Raw genomic sequence first — 15,245 nt, forward strand, 5'->3', positions numbered from 1 at the left:
TCCCAGAAACCTCCCTCTTAAAAATCTTACCAGCAGTTTAGCTACTGGGAGGGAGCTGGCGGGTTAACAATGCCTACCAGGGTGCTGGGCACTGCCAGGACACCCGCTGCTTTTCCTTCTTCAGAAGCCTGTGCGCCGTGCGGGGGGCGGCAGGACACGGGCGCCACCAAAAAAGAGAGTCTGCGGCTCGGGGGAAGGAGCACCCACATGAGCGCCCAGCAGGACCCGTGCCCTAGAAGCGCCGTGGTTGGCGCCGCCCCGGATGGTGCTAAGGGAAGCTGCCATTGACACTCTTGCAGTAGAGAGCAGGGCAGCCCACCACCATACAGCCGGCCGGCACCGCTTCACCACGCTCCTTCTCCAGACAGCTCGCTTTCCTTCAACAAGATGGCGGCCTTCCCATTCGCCTCCTTTACCAACATGGCGGGTCGAACCCCCATTGGCCTCCGCCCCTCGCCGTCGCCCTCCTATAGGCTGAGCCGCCGGCTTTCCCCGCCCCCTACATTACAGGGCGTCGCCCCCCCGCTGGGAACTACATTACCCAGGATACCCCGCGCCCCGTGAGGTAACGCCCCTCCCTTCTCTCCCGGGCAAAGGGGGACGGGGCGCGGTCTCGCGAGAGTCCGCGCGGGCCGGGGCAGCGCGGGGGGGGGCGGGCGGCGGGCGGCGGGGAGGGGTCCGGGCGCGGGGCCGCCCTGCGCAGGAAACGAAACCGCCCGTGCGGCCGGGGGGGGCCGCGCTCTGCCTCGCCGGGACTGTTGGCCTGGGCCCCATGGCGGCCGCGCCCGCGGAGGCGGCGTTGGATCCTAGCGGGCTCTCTCCGAAGGAAGAAGGGGAGCTGGAAGACGGCGAAATCAGCGACGATGACAACAACGGCTTCAGGCCCTATGGCGGCGGCGGCTCCGAGCCCGGCGGCGGCCTCGTCAGCAGCAGGCCCTACTCGAGGCGCAGGCCGCCTCCCGACCTCCGCGGGGGCATCTCCCTCTCCTCCTCCGGTCGGCGCTTCCCCCGCTCGCGGCACCAGCCCCCGCCGGAGATGGGGCACCTGCACGGCCACGGCGGGTATCGGCCCAAGGACTCGTTCCGCTCCCATCCGCCGCCCATGCCGGCGCCGCGGATGCCGTCGGGCTCGCACTCCGAGACGGGCCCCCGGCTCTCGTTCTGGGAGCGCAGCCACAATGCCTTGGACCGATTCCGCTTCCGAGGCCGGCCCTACAGGGGCGGAGGGCGCTGGGGTAGGAGCCGAGGCGACGGCGATCGAGGAGGCAACCCTCCGGGGAGGCCGCCTGGAGGGGGAGGCGGTGCTGGCTTCAGTAGCAGCCAGGGCTGGAGGGAGCCCTCGCCTCGAAAATGTATCCTTGAGACGTGAGAGGGAGCGGAGGCGGGGAGGCCGTGCTGCTGGGGTGGGCCTGGGTGTGTCAGTCCCGCGTTACGTGGCCGAAAGCCCTGGGAAGGGACGCTTTTCCCTTCCGCTCTGGCGCTAGGACTCCCGTGGGGGTAACGGAGAGGGAGGCTCCCCTTCCAGTCCCAGGGGTTGGCTGGGGCAGCGGGCCCTGCTTCTCAAGGAGAGGCTGCTGGGAAGCCGGATTTCTGCCCCGAGCTGGTTTGCAACCTGGCCGATCAGTCCCGTGTCGGGAAAAAGTGTAGCCTGAAACAAAGCCGTAGTCGATTGGATCCCAGGTGGCTGCTTTTCTAGCCCGAAGTGCGAGTATTGTGAAGCGGGGTCAGTCTTTGGTGCGGCAGTTTTAAAGTCTGTAATTAAAGTGTCACAGTTGTAAAGCTAAAACCCTAAGCTTGTTAATTTCCCTTATTGGGCAATGAAGGATCCACTGTTTTTTCACTTTTGCTTCCAGCCCTTCGGAGGCTGTTACACGTAGCTAAAGCTAACTTTACAGTTAAACCTAAGTTGAACTGGGACTGTGTGCACAGAATGTGGTTTATATGGGAGTTTGGATAACATAGTAAAGCTCTATTTCTCTATAAAGCCATACCCAGCTTTCCGTGTAGGATGTTCTCCACTGATTGCTCCTAGAGTTGGTTAGATGACTTTTAATAGAGTTATAATTTTTCCTCCTTTTAGGAGTAGGAACTGTGAAAGCGATGGAGAAAGCTCTTCTCATTTTCCAGGTTTGCTATAGAAAAAAAACCATCAAGAACTGATGCCAAGTGTAACTTAGGGGCAGCCTGGTACTGAAACTTGATGTAACTGCATTGTTGCCTATCTGAAAATGTAGACAAGTGTAAAAAACACTGAGCAAGAGAACTAGTGGTTAAAACCTATTCTCCAGAATCTTACAGTGTTTTATTGTCCTCTGTACCAGTAGTCAAAGGATGTGAGTTGTTTGCTTGACTGTGGTGGTTGATCCCAGGAACAGGAATTTTTCCTGCTTGTGCCAGGACTTAAGGCTTTGAAAGCTGCTCATTGGATCCTTGTGTTATTTTAGATACAAGATTATTTATCAATGTCATTAAGGTTTTTTTCTTTTTTGGATGTGGATGAAATATGTAAACTAGTGATAAAGAGATACTTTTATTTAGTTTAATCTGATAAAGTTACAGCATTACTGAAGTCTTCATAAGAACTCTTCATTCAGGGATCTTATCTCGAGAGGCAGCAAGTGAAGATGTGATTTGCCCAAGGTCGCACAGTAAGACAGTTCTAGTGGTGAAAACAGATTTTAAGTTTCTTAATTTGCAGTGTTGCTCTGAGTACCAGAAAATGGTTACTTTCTGTGTAGTGAGTAATTTGCAGGGCAAACGTATTGATCATCCTAAACAGACCTTGCAATGCTTGTTAATACTAATCTAGAGTCTCCTTCTCCCTTTTAACTAAAAGAGCATTCAGAAACTGATTGTTCCATTTTCAAACCAAAAGCAGAAAATGAGGTCTCCCCCCCCTCCCCGATACTTAAGATGCAGTTCGTTTTTAAACATGATAGAGAAGGTTCTAACACTGTTGCTCTTTAATAAGTGACATTCAGTTGTTTATGGATCATATAGTTAAGGAAGGCCCATGATTTTCTCTCAATGTAAGTTCTTTTCTGTATTTTTTGTATCCTTGCCACCTAAAGGAGTCTATTACAGTATTCCTAAATATTAAGGTACCTGCATGTTGCTAATATTAATGGAGTATCGGTGTAGTTCATGGGCATGTGACTTCAGAAGAGATCTTCACATCAACTGGTACAAGGAGGCTTGTGGGCTGGAGTGGTATTTGGAATTCCCCCAGGGAAGTGAAATGTTTAAGTCTCTGCTGAGAGAGATATGTCTTTTTTTTTTTTTCTCCTTTATCCTTGGAACTCGTACTTTGCACAGTGCTTTGTAGAAGTATACGTATAAATGGAGTAAATGACATGGTGGAGCACTTCAAGAATTCTTGTTACTTTTCTTTGGGTTTTAGCTTTTAATAGGCTTTTCTCTTTTGATTCCTAACAACTTTAACATGAAGTTGTTGGGTAGTCATTCTGCAGAAATTCTTGCATGAAGAATTGTGGAATTTTGAGTCTGAAATATGAAACCAAAATGTGACTTTCTGTTGAATTCTGAACTCTTCACAGCATACATTTTTCTTCACTTCTAAGCCCCCTGTTTCTTCAGTTCGTCCCTTTTTTTGGTTGGAGGGTGAAGTTTCTTTTGAGTTGATTGAAGAATAACTACTGTTTTAATGTATATGTGCCTGTCTGCCTTTCGTAGCTCTCCATGTAGTCTTGTATTCTGTGTTTAGAACCACATATAAAAAACATTTCTACATATGTGAAACATAGAATTTCTGATTAATACCGTTGTGGGAGCTCTAGCAATTGTATTATCCTGAGCACAAAACCCATGTCAAAGTATTGTCTTGTTACCCAACTCTAGATGACTCAGAAGCTACTGAAGTATTTCAATATCAAATAATCGTTAGACTTAAGTGATTTAACATAATTTATGAAAATTAGCTTCTGATTTTCCTGTGACTCACAAAATCTCTAATGTAGTTGTCTTCTTGGAAGTAGAACTGTGTTGGTAGTGAATTTGGCAGATACGTTTACTGCATAATTTGGTGTCATATTGCACACAGCTCTTGGTATATTCAGCATGTTTATAGATTGTTTGATTGCCTTCTGGATTGCATGTAGTTCATCTTTACTAGTTTCTGCTTTTTGTGCTGAAGCTTAAGAAAGCGTTGTATAATAAAACATTTCCTGATATTACAGAAATTGTTTTTGTAGGATACATACCGAGATTCTTCATACTTATCCTAGAAGTTAACATAGTCAAACATCCAAATTGTTGATGCACGTTGTGAGCAAAAGACAAATATAAAGTTATTTTCCTCTGGATTCTGTATGTCTGCATTCAGAGGACATCTATTTTAGCTTTTAGTTTTACTCCATTTATTGTTTTAAGAGATGACGTTGATGAAAAAGCATTTCGTGTAACTGGGTGTGAGTCAGCTGTTATCACAGCGGGGTTGATACCAAGTCAGGTTTGACTCACTCAACTTCCAGTATCCTAAAAGATTTCCCCTCCAGCATGGTTATTTTACAGCATAGTTTAGTTTTTCCAGTGTCAGGTTAAGGTAAGAGGAAGTGAGCCTCTAATGGTGAGAACTTTTATTCTGGATACAGTTGCCTAAGAATATTTCCATTGCCTGCCTTGGACAACATGTTATCAAGAAAATCTATCCCTTGGGCATGCATAGACAACCTTTTCTGAGTAATTAGTAATCCCCAGTCCTCTCTTAGCATTTTTTGAATGTTTTGATTGCAAGTCTTTAGTCACTTTATTCCCTTCAGTTGTTGATTATTCTTACCTTACCTAATTTGTTGAGCTGCAGTTACTGCAGCATGTAATTGTGCTGTGGCTAGACTTAGCGTTTTATGAAAGGATAAAATAAGTGAGAATGACTTTAACCTGTCTTTTTCAGAATGTCAGATGGGGAGTCAACACTTGAGTTATGAACTCTGACTTACTCTTTGTAATAGGGAACCTTCTCGGCATTACAGCTGTTGTTTCTGGGAGGATGGTGTGAGCAAGAGACAAGAGGTCTCAGCAATTCATGAAATTCTTGTCATAAGTAGGATATTTTAAGTTGTTGGTTTGAGAAAATGTTTATTTAAGCTGTCAGTATATAATAATGGATACATCTTTTGCGTGCTTTTCATATTTATAAAGGGTATTTTTCAAGCTAGCCTTAAGGTAAAATTAAAATATATAAGAATGATCTTAACTTCTGTTTCTCATAATTTAGTCTTCAGTGGTAATATTGCCACTGTTTTAAGGTTATACATGTTCTTGCATTAGTTTTCTTGACCAGTAATTCAGCCAAAACTTTTGGAAGGTCCCCGTCTAGAAAGCAGAACTACTCTTCTAAAAATGAAAACTCTGTGGAAGAAAGTTTTGAGGATCTGCTCTTGAAGTATAAGCAGATACAGTTAGAGCTTGAATACATTAATAAAGATGAAAGACTGGCTTTGAGCAACAGGGAAGAAAATGAACAACAAGAGGATGATAAAACAGTGGACACTGAGGACCAAATAATTGTAGAAAATGACAGTATTGCAACGGATGCTACAAAAGAAGTATCTCCTGAGGAGAAAAATCCGGTTATAGCCTTTCAGGCATTTGAACTGAAACCTCTCAGACAAAAACTGCCTACTCCAGCTGAGAGGAGCAGATTAAAAAAGGGCAAAGAAGGAACGAAACAGTCATCACAAAAATCTGAAGTTACAGAATCTGGCCAAGGTAAATACTTGTAAAGTTTTTTTAACTTGTAAAGTCCTTTTTGCTTGCCATTATCTATCATATTTATTAGGTGTTGGGGAAAATTTTACTTTAATTAAAATATTAATTTTATTTAAAATGTTAAATGTTTTAAGTTCTAGATGTAATTAACTCCTGTTTTATGTAATTTAAAGAATTACGTAAACCTGCTTGGAAGCATGTTTTTGTTTTCTTTAACTAATATGTTTTCTTAGACTGACGGATACTTTGCCAGAAAGCACAAGCACAAGGACAGGACTTGAAGGTTTTAATTGCTGTTCACAGCAGAAATCATTGGCTTTCACTGAAAGTTTTCCTTCTGTTTTTTCCCTAGTTCTTTTTTTGCAGAAGCAAAATGTGGTTATTTTTTTTTAGCTGAAAAGATAACATTTAGAGACATCTTTTTCTGTATTTGATCTTTGTTATGTGTTTTGTTCAGTGTAACAAGCCTTTATGAGATATTTTCACCAGAATTATTTTGGTCACTATTGATGTTCACGAATAGTGAAGAAATCACAGGCCAGAAATAGAAAGGATTTGTAGAAGAAATGTAGCCAAAGGGTAGAGTAAGTATCTTGTCCAGGTAGTTCTGGACTGCAGGCCAAAGAGCATAATTGCTCGGACGCATGAACCAGTTAGCGAGAAACAAGTTATCACGTCCAGCTGACCTGTGGTAAAAGTCCTTGAGCTTACTTTTAAGTCTGCAGCAAAATAAGGCAGCTAGCTTCAACTTCCTATTCTGAGGCTTCATCTAGTTCTAATAAGTGTTTGCTGTGGTTGAGGCCGTGCTTGTGGATATCACTTGTCATCTTATGTTTGCTGATTTGTCAATGTGTGTAAACTATCAATTTGAGTGGGAAGAGACAAAGTAGTAAATGGATGGATTAAGAATACAGGTGAGTAATTAGTAGGCATATGAAGGTAGGACTAGAGCACTGAAAGTCAAAATGGTTTATACGTAACTTCAGAATGAGACTTTAGAAGGCAAAGCCTGTAAAGAAACCAAAAGAGAAAACTGATAATTAGTAGTCAAACCACCTCATTTTTTCCCCTTGTGTCTTTCCCATTAGCAAAACCAAAAAACAAACAAACAAAACCCCACCCCCCAAAATATAGGTTCTGGTATTTTTTAAGAGGTAATAGAGTTTTTAATGGGAGGCATGAGGAAAAACAACAGATATTGACCATAGAAGAAAAAACAGTAGCCTGCAGGAAGAGAACATAGCAAGGCAGGAGTAAAAGAGCTACTTAAAAAGCGGAACAGTCACAAAAAAAAAAATAAATCCAACTTCAAAACTTAGAAGCATTGAAGTTGGAAATACAGTTCATATGATAATGAAAATAGATGCTATAGTATGCACATTAAGAGCATCTTAATTTTTGCACACCACTCGAATGTATGACATAAGAATGATCTGAAAGCAGACAGATTAAGTATTAGAGTGACTGTTTATCAGTGTAATACAGGCTTCCAAGAAAGACCCAGCTGATTTGAGTTATTGCAGATTCATGTGTATCAAGTGAATGTATACTACTTGATTATGCATATATTAGGAAATAAGCAGAATTGGTTTTCCCATTATTTTTAAATGGTGTACTGCATGTTTCTCTAGACCTGTTCAAGTTGAAGAACTTGTCTTAAAACTCAGGGAAGTTTGTGTCTCTTTCTAGAATTAATTCTCTGCGGTTCAACTGTTCTGACAGAGGCTTTGCAATATTCCCTGCTTTCCTTCCCTTGTTGCCCACTAGTCTGGTCTGCCTGTGTTGTCCACTTCTGGTTTGAAAGGGCATTTTAGTTTGTGTAGTATGTCCCTGCATATGTCTGCATCACAGAAACTACTGTACCATCTGTGTCTCCCTACTTCCATCCTGTGGACTGAATGGTTAGAATCTTTGCTTAGTGTAGTAACTTTGTTGAATTTTCTGTTAGAATACATGTGGGTATTAGATATTTATTTTTTTTCCTCTTGTATGTGTGCTTTTAAAAAAATGCATGCAGGTGCAAGCAGGAAGACCTTCAGCATTTGCTACATACCATTTTTGTTTAGGTATAAGGTCTTGGTATATTTTACACAGCACCTTTCTGAATGTGAATTTTTGTAAAATGCTAGGCAGAGTAAAAGCTGTACGGAGTACAAACTTATTTTCTACCAATTTGAGTTGTGAGAAGGAATCCCTCTTTGAAGAAAGGCTAATATAGGAAAAGAGCTTCTCTCTAAATGTTTCCTTCCTCTGATGCAGATAAACATATATGTGTGGTTATATAAAAATTATATAATTATAATTTTGCTATCAATTATATTAATAGTTGTTAGCTATAATCATTAAATTATCTAATAGTATAATATAATATATAATACTATATATTATATAAAAATATAATATGTTAATGTGCATATATACACACACTACATCGTAATCAGATGGATATATGGCTTTTGGGCAGTCTAACAAGTTAATATGTCAACTTTTTAATGTTTGGCAGGAAAGCATTACTATTTACTATTCATTTCCATAGGATAACTCTTCTGTTTTCCTTTGGCATGAAATGGAGTGTGTTCTTACTGCAGCTTTAGGCCTTTATATTTAATTCTGCAAAAGACTGACCAGTTACTCAAAATAGCTGCCAGTGGAATCTGAGATGCTCAGGACAGCAGCTGATATGAGATGGAAGCATAAAACAGATGGCAAGAAGTCTTCTTTTCCCCTTGTCTCTAAATCTGTTTTTCTCTGCTTCTTGGGGAAGTACATGTCAACTTCAAGACAGATAATTATTAAAAAATGACAAATCTTGCCTTAGGCTTACGACATCACAATGATGTGGATTTCATCAGACGCGCCAAGTTCATATTAATGTTTGTTAGTGTGATCTTATACATACAACGGCTATTCTGTTTTACACTATGTACCAATGATACTGATAAAATATGTTTGTATGGGTTAAATTCTGCACATCATTTTAATGTAGCTCTGTCTCATGAGAAACAGCTCGCTCAAAAATATGGTATGTTTCTTTTGGAAGGTACAGAAGACAAAGAGCAAACATCAGTGCGAAAGCTTAGCAGTTCAGATGTTACATCTGAAAAGGTAAGGAAGTATTCCTCTGTAGATGAGGTGTAATTGCATTATGATACTCTGATGGCTTTTTCCAAATTGCAGTCCAGAAATGTTTCAGTAACAGAAACAGTCCATTATTAAGGAATGACACTTACCAGTGCAGTAGGATTTTTAACCTTTCTCTTGGTAAAAATTTTGGGACAGACTACAAAGACTTTCAAAAAAGATTTAGTTATTAAATGATGTTTCCTGATTTTTTTTTTTTTATCTTTCTTCTTTTTTTCTTCTCAAGAAACTGCTTGATGATGAGGAGGAGATGTCTGAATTGCAACTTAGGCTTCTTGCGCTTCAGTCTGCTAGTAAAAAATGGCAGCAAAAAGAACAACAGGTGATGAAGGAAAGCAAGGAAAAATTAACAAAAACGAAAAGTGTAACACAGAAAGTCAAAACCAGTACAAAAGCACATTCAACAAAAAAAACTAGTGCTACAGGTAATAAGTTCAAAGTTACTGAAATGGCTACTAATGGCATGACCCCTGAAATAAAAACCCCCATAGTATGTTATGTGAAACATTGGGCAATAAGCTTTAATCCTTCTAAACCCCTGTACATCTACTCAAAGCTCTTGAAGAATCTAGGACTAGAGGGAACCATTTAGGTAAGGTGGTGTTAATTACATACTTTTTATTTAAAGCCAAGCAAGCTTTGAGGAAACAGCAGACGAAGACATCAAAGAAGATGCAGCAGCAAAAGGAACAAGACAGGCGTCAGAAAGAGGAAGACCAGAGGAAGCAAGAAGAGGAAGAGGAGAGAAGAAAAAGAGAAGAAGAAATCAGAAAAATTAGGGACCTCTCAAATCAAGAAGAGCAGTACAATCGATTTATGAAGCTAGTTGGAGGAAAGAGGAGATCGAGAAGCAGGGTAACAAATTTGTTATATGGTGTTCAGGTGTTATATTTGGGATTCATGAGTGATTTGTCTTGCCCTTCCTGGTTCTATGTTCCTCCTTCCTCCTCTGCCCCCTTAAAAAAAAAAGACAAGCTCAAAGTATTTCAGTGTTTACAGTTTTTAATTCCATGCTGGGCAGGCATTCCCTTTGGGTTTGGTAAGATCAGTTTTTGAGTTGTAGATTTGCTAGTCAGTGGTAAAGCATTTTCCTCCTAAAGACATTTGGAACGTTGTGATCAAAGGGCAGTGTGTAATTTAACACAAACCAATCAACCAAGCTTTCTTGGCTTTCTTCTCTTAGATTGCAGTTTTGTCTCCACATTTTCAAACTTTTTGTGTCTGTACGACTTCAGTGGCCTGCCTCTTTCAAAATGTCGTCTGAGGTTTGGTTTTTTGTAGTACTTCTTAATTTGTCAAGGTACAAAATATGCCCAGACACAAAAGCAAATTAATTACTTCAACGTCATTACAGGATGACAGAATTTTGTAGAATTTATGAAGGAATAAAGTTACTGCAGTGCTGGTCATGCTGTACTTGTAGGCTGTCTTCATTCTCTCATCATGAGATTAGCAAAAGGCACTTGAATCACTAATGTTCAGTCCCTCAAACATTCGTACATTACAGAAAAAATGACAGTGTTACTTCAGCATTAATTCTTTCATCATAGAAGCAGTACAGCTGCTGCAGCTATGTGCTTCAAGTGCTTGGAGCTACTGATGCTGTAAGGAGAAATGAAACTGCAACTGAGGGAACTGGAACTCCCTATTGAGGTCATGTTATGGAAGAGTCCCATATAATAAAGCATTTGATTCTCTTTCAGTGTTTCAGAAATGTATAAACATGGCAATTTACCAGATACATAATGACCTCATAGGTATTTAAAAACTGCTTCTGTGTATCATGAACACCCCCCCCCCCCCCCCCAAAAGATCAAGTTTAAAACTGCCTGTTAATTTGTCAAGTCACTACCTGCAAGGGATTTGATTAAAAGGTGATCTTCAGTTTGCTCTGTTTGTACAAGCTAAGTAAATTGTATTTATAAAGCAATTAGAAGACAAAATTATGAGGGCCTGTTTCTAAAATTTACTTTTAACTGGTTTGCTCTAAAAGAATAACCTAAGATCAGCTAAATAAAATACGCTTTTTTTGTGTGTTTAGTCTTCAGATACAGACTTGAGATGGTCTTTGGATAAGCCGTCTACAGATAGTGCAGGAGGCATATATCAGTATGATAATTATGATGAAGTTGCTATGGATACAGATAGTGAAACTAACTCTCCAGGTAAGACTTACTTAAAATTTTCATATATGGTGATTGGTAAAAATAGTTTAAAAGTAGGAAATGAGCTATCTTTTGAGGAGGAAAATCTTTCTTTTGAGATGTGGCAGTTACGGAACTAACGTTTTAAGGCGAGACAATTCTGTCTTGTTTTAATGCTGATTCTCTTTCTTCTCCATCTCTGCTGTAGTGGTATTTTGAAGGTCTTCAAGGTTATGCTGTTCTCCTTGCAGTACTGTAGAGTTTATTCTTTTACATTCCCAAGCAGCTGTGTAGAAAGTAAGGGCCCCAGGGTGTTGACAGGATAGACAGCAGCTTTGCAAAAAAGGGCCTGGGTGTCCCAGTGGCCGTTAAGTGAAATGTGGATCAGCAGTGTGGCTTTGGGTGATAAAGGCGATCTGCAGCCTGGGTTGTAGCACTGTGACTATAACGGGTAGGTGGTTGGAGGGGGCTGTTAAACGCTGACAAGACTACATCAGTTTTCTGGTTTCACGGTAGGAGAAAGGTGGTGACATACTAGGAGTCGTCTAGCATAGGACCCTTTTTGACTAAGGGAAACTGTTTCGGGCCTGTTTTTCATAAAGTTCACTGGGGACTAGAGCACTTGATTTATGGAAAGAGACTGGGAGAGCTGAGTTTGTGTTGAGAAGATAAGGCTAAGGAAGGCTTTTGCTGCTGTCCCCATCTACCTAGTGGGCAGCTATAGAGAAGACAGAGCCAAACTCTTCTGTGGAGTGTGCAACAGAAGGACAAGGGGCAACACTTAAACTGTAACAAAACAAATTCTGGTTAGATATAAGGGAAAACTTTCACAGAGGATGGTCAAACACTAGAACAGGCTAACTGGAAATGTTGTGGAATGTCCATCCTCAAATATACTTGGAACTTGACTGGACAAGGCCCTTAGCAACCTGACTTTGGGGGCAGCCCTGCTTTGAGCACCTGTGCTGGAGCATATGCCTTCCAGAGGTCTCTTCCAGCCTAAATCATTTATTGATTTCTGAGTTTGAGGTACATTTAAGGTATTCAGGTTTCCTTGTTCCATCTCAACATGTGGAGTGTAGACAAAACTTCATTAAGCATACTACTTTATTGACCATCTTTATTCTCTTGCTTTTCATCTTCCCTTTTTTTTCTTTTTTTTCTCCTTTCTTGTCAGCCTTCCTTATACATTAGTTTGCTAAAATACTGCACCTGCTATTTTGGACATGTAAGCTACATGAATCTTCTCTTGATGAAGCATCTTAAGCTCTAGTTTTATGTTTCAGAATTCAGCATCAGCTGTGCATTTGGTCTGCTTGTGTCCTAATCTATATTGTATTTTTGGTAGCCAGTAATCAGGAGACTCTGTGTTGAGACCCCTAGTTTAAGAGGGTAGATTCTTGCAAATGAAATCAAATATGAGGGCTGAATCATTCTGAGTTATTACCTTAGTAGTACAGTTTGGCTGTACTTGCATTTCATATGTAAAATAGAAAAAGGACAGGTAACTACCCTTTTTATATACATACATGTAAGAAATAAATGCCCGGTGCTGTGTCTGGTGTTACCTTGAAAATTGGTGCATAGTATAGACATTTGTCTCCTCCTCCTGCTGCATTAAATCAGTTGAAGTATAAGCATGAGTTGGTGCTTAGTAATTACCTGTCAGATTTCTTACGCTTGATAATTTTTTTTAATTACAGCATCTTCTCCAGTGCAGCCTCCTTTCTTTGAGTGTCCAATAGGATATTTTCCACCTCCAGTACCACCAATTTCCTTGCCACTGCCACCCCCAATTCCAGTAAGTAACCTTGAAAGGAGTATATTTTTGAAAAGGTTGATAATTCTCATTTTGTATCTTACTTCTAATGCTAAAGTTAGGATTAAATTTAGATTATGTTTTTGATACAATTCTTTGTTGATTTCCTTGAACTATCTGATAGACTTGTGCTTGCTTTTTTAAAACTCTTTATTTCAGCTATTTTTTTGGCTTATCCAATTCCTGTTTAATGGAAGTTCTCCCTATTGAACTAAAATTTTCCCTTCATTGTTAGACCTGTGCTGTTTCATAACAGAAAGCAAGAATTGCTTGAAGCACATAAGGAAAAATAATGAATTGGAATTGTTAGTGCAAGGCAACTTTGCCTGTTGTCTCTAGGCCATGTATGTAGATATGCTTAGTCTCTGACTTGTTACCTGGGGGGGGGGAAAACAACCGAAAATGTAGCTCATTAGTCCTCCTTTCAAACTTTGTGCATTTTGACTATATGCTGTCTGTCCTCTCACCTAAGAGTCCACATGGAAATGCAATTAGTGTAGTTTTTTTCCCACGACTGTTCTTAAATGAATGATTGTTACCCTTCTCAGAAAAGCATAGAAAGTTGCCATTCCCTGCCATGACAGCTTCTGAATTTTTGACTGAGGGAAACTGTAATTTTGTTAGCTAAGACAAATACATAAAACTGTTTAAGAACTGTTTTTTCAAGCAGTGTGAACCTGTCTGGTCAGCCATATTTCTGTGGCTAGACTATCTCTGGTTTGGAATTCTCATTCGTGTTTAGTTTGTATGTCTGCACTACTTTACTATCCAAATGTAATCTTGTTTCCATTATCTTCTTTGAGTAATGGCGAACTGTTTAGCAGCAGCCTTTGACAGTGATCTAAATCTGCTGCAGTTTGAATTAGTTTTAAACCATGAAATAAGTTAGGTCTCAACCTCTGCTAAATAATCATAAAGTAGTAGTAATTTTCACGTTTCAAACCCTCGTTTTTCTTTTTTCTTTTTTTTTTTTTTTTTTTTTTTTTTTTTTTTTTTTTTTAATCACAGCCTGTACCATCTTTGAGCCAACTTTACGTGGAGGGCATTTCTGGTCTTTCTCTTGAGCCACCTCCACCTCTTCCACCTCTTCCCCCTGAAGAGCCTGAACAGCCACCAAAACCGCCTTTTGCTGATGAGGAAGAGGAAGAGGAGATGCTCTTAAGAGAAGAATTACTGAAGTCTCTAGCCAACAAACGAGCTTTCAGATCTGAGGTACTCCATTGGTTTTTAATGTAAACCTCTAGATGGCAATCTTGACCAAAACTTAAATGTGACCTGCTAAGTGAGGATTACAGCCTTTTTTATGCTGCCTTTCTGATGACTTTAAAAACCCCCAAATTCTCTGAATTTCCATCACCCTCTGCCTCCCAAAAGAAACCAAAACAAAAGCCACCCCAGAACACCCTTTGAATCGTAAATTGCAGCTTGTCTTTTATTTCTGAAGAAATTATGAAACTTCAAGATACTGAAAATTGAGTGTGTTCAGGGGAATGGGGATTTTATTTTCTGCAAAATAAAGTTTATTATTTATCAGCTGTCAGTTAGAAAACAAGACACTTAACTTTGTTTCAGCCTTCTAGCAAAAGGAGTTAGAAGAGGCTAACTGTTTTGGTTTTTGTTGTTTTGTGGTTTTTTTGGAGTGAGAAGCAAAGTTTGGTTTTGAAAATTTAGATTGTTTTTGACCTCATTAAAAGGTCGCAGATCTCTTGCAGTTGAACTGTGAATAATGGGCATGTTCTTCTGTGCCTTTTTGATCTTATTGCAGAATTGTAAGATTTGTCTAATACATTTGGATAGTCTGCCTAAATCACAACTCCAAGTTCCAAGACATGTATGGAACTATCTCATTTATGCTTATGTCTTTTAAAATAGCTGTGTATAGTGTGTATTTTTGTATAGTGTGTATTTTGACTGTATTTTTGTTTTATTTTGTTAGGAAACTTCAAGTAACAGTGGTCCACCTTCCCCTCCTGTTCCAGATAATTTGCAGTCTGTTCCAAGAAGCAATCTGTCTGCTGTCAGTATTAATACTGTGTCTCAGCCACGGGTACAAAATACAAAGTTTGTTAGAGTACCGAGGCCTCCACGAGCAGTGATCACAGTAAGGAAATATTGGTGCTTTCTATTCATAAGACCATGAGTTGAAGTTGTCCTCAGTTCAAGTGAACAGCAGACTTTAAGGTTTTCTGGTGATACAGCACAGAACGGTGGAACTTCAATTAAACAGTTGAATTATTAGTAACTTCAATAATCCATATGCTCTTCTAGAAAGAATTTGACTCTGAAGTAAGAATTTACAGTTTAAGAGAGCATCAAAACATGCCAGCATTCATCTGAACTAAAAGACACTGTAAATATAGTTCAATTAATTTCTTTTCCAATTAGCAGAGACTAAAGAACCATGCTGTTCAATG

At 40.2% G+C, this 15,245-nt stretch overlaps 1 protein-coding gene across 12 annotated transcripts in view; it reads left to right on the forward strand.

Moving 5' to 3' along the window:
• Positions 1–673: 673 nt before the first annotated feature.
• The window catches only part of ZFC3H1 (zinc finger C3H1-type containing), a 55,473-nt gene continuing 40,901 nt past the window's right edge, over positions 674–15,245 (forward strand). For 11 of the 12 annotated variants that reach the window (XR_014228065.1, XR_014228066.1, XM_082310779.1 and 8 more), the window contains exons 1-9: positions 674–1,352; positions 5,308–5,727; positions 8,768–8,832; positions 9,095–9,293; positions 9,497–9,723; positions 10,910–11,033; positions 12,716–12,813; positions 13,840–14,043; positions 14,768–14,932. Coding sequence is in view for 10 of the 12 variants with exons in the window: in XM_082310779.1 (XP_082166905.1) it covers positions 773–1,352; positions 5,308–5,727; positions 8,768–8,832; positions 9,095–9,293; positions 9,497–9,723; positions 10,910–11,033; positions 12,716–12,813; positions 13,840–14,043; positions 14,768–14,932 (2,082 nt within the window). In the remaining 2 variants the exon portion in view is untranslated. The remainder of the gene's footprint in view (positions 1,353–5,307; positions 5,728–8,767; positions 8,833–9,094; positions 9,294–9,496; positions 9,724–10,909; positions 11,034–12,715; positions 12,814–13,839; positions 14,044–14,767; positions 14,933–15,245) is intronic. The other variant, XM_082310784.1, reaches the window with a different exon arrangement.

Source organism: Platalea leucorodia, assembly GCF_965183815.1.
Source record: "Platalea leucorodia genome assembly, chromosome: 4".
NCBI classification, from domain to species: domain Eukaryota; kingdom Metazoa; phylum Chordata; class Aves; order Pelecaniformes; family Threskiornithidae; genus Platalea; species Platalea leucorodia.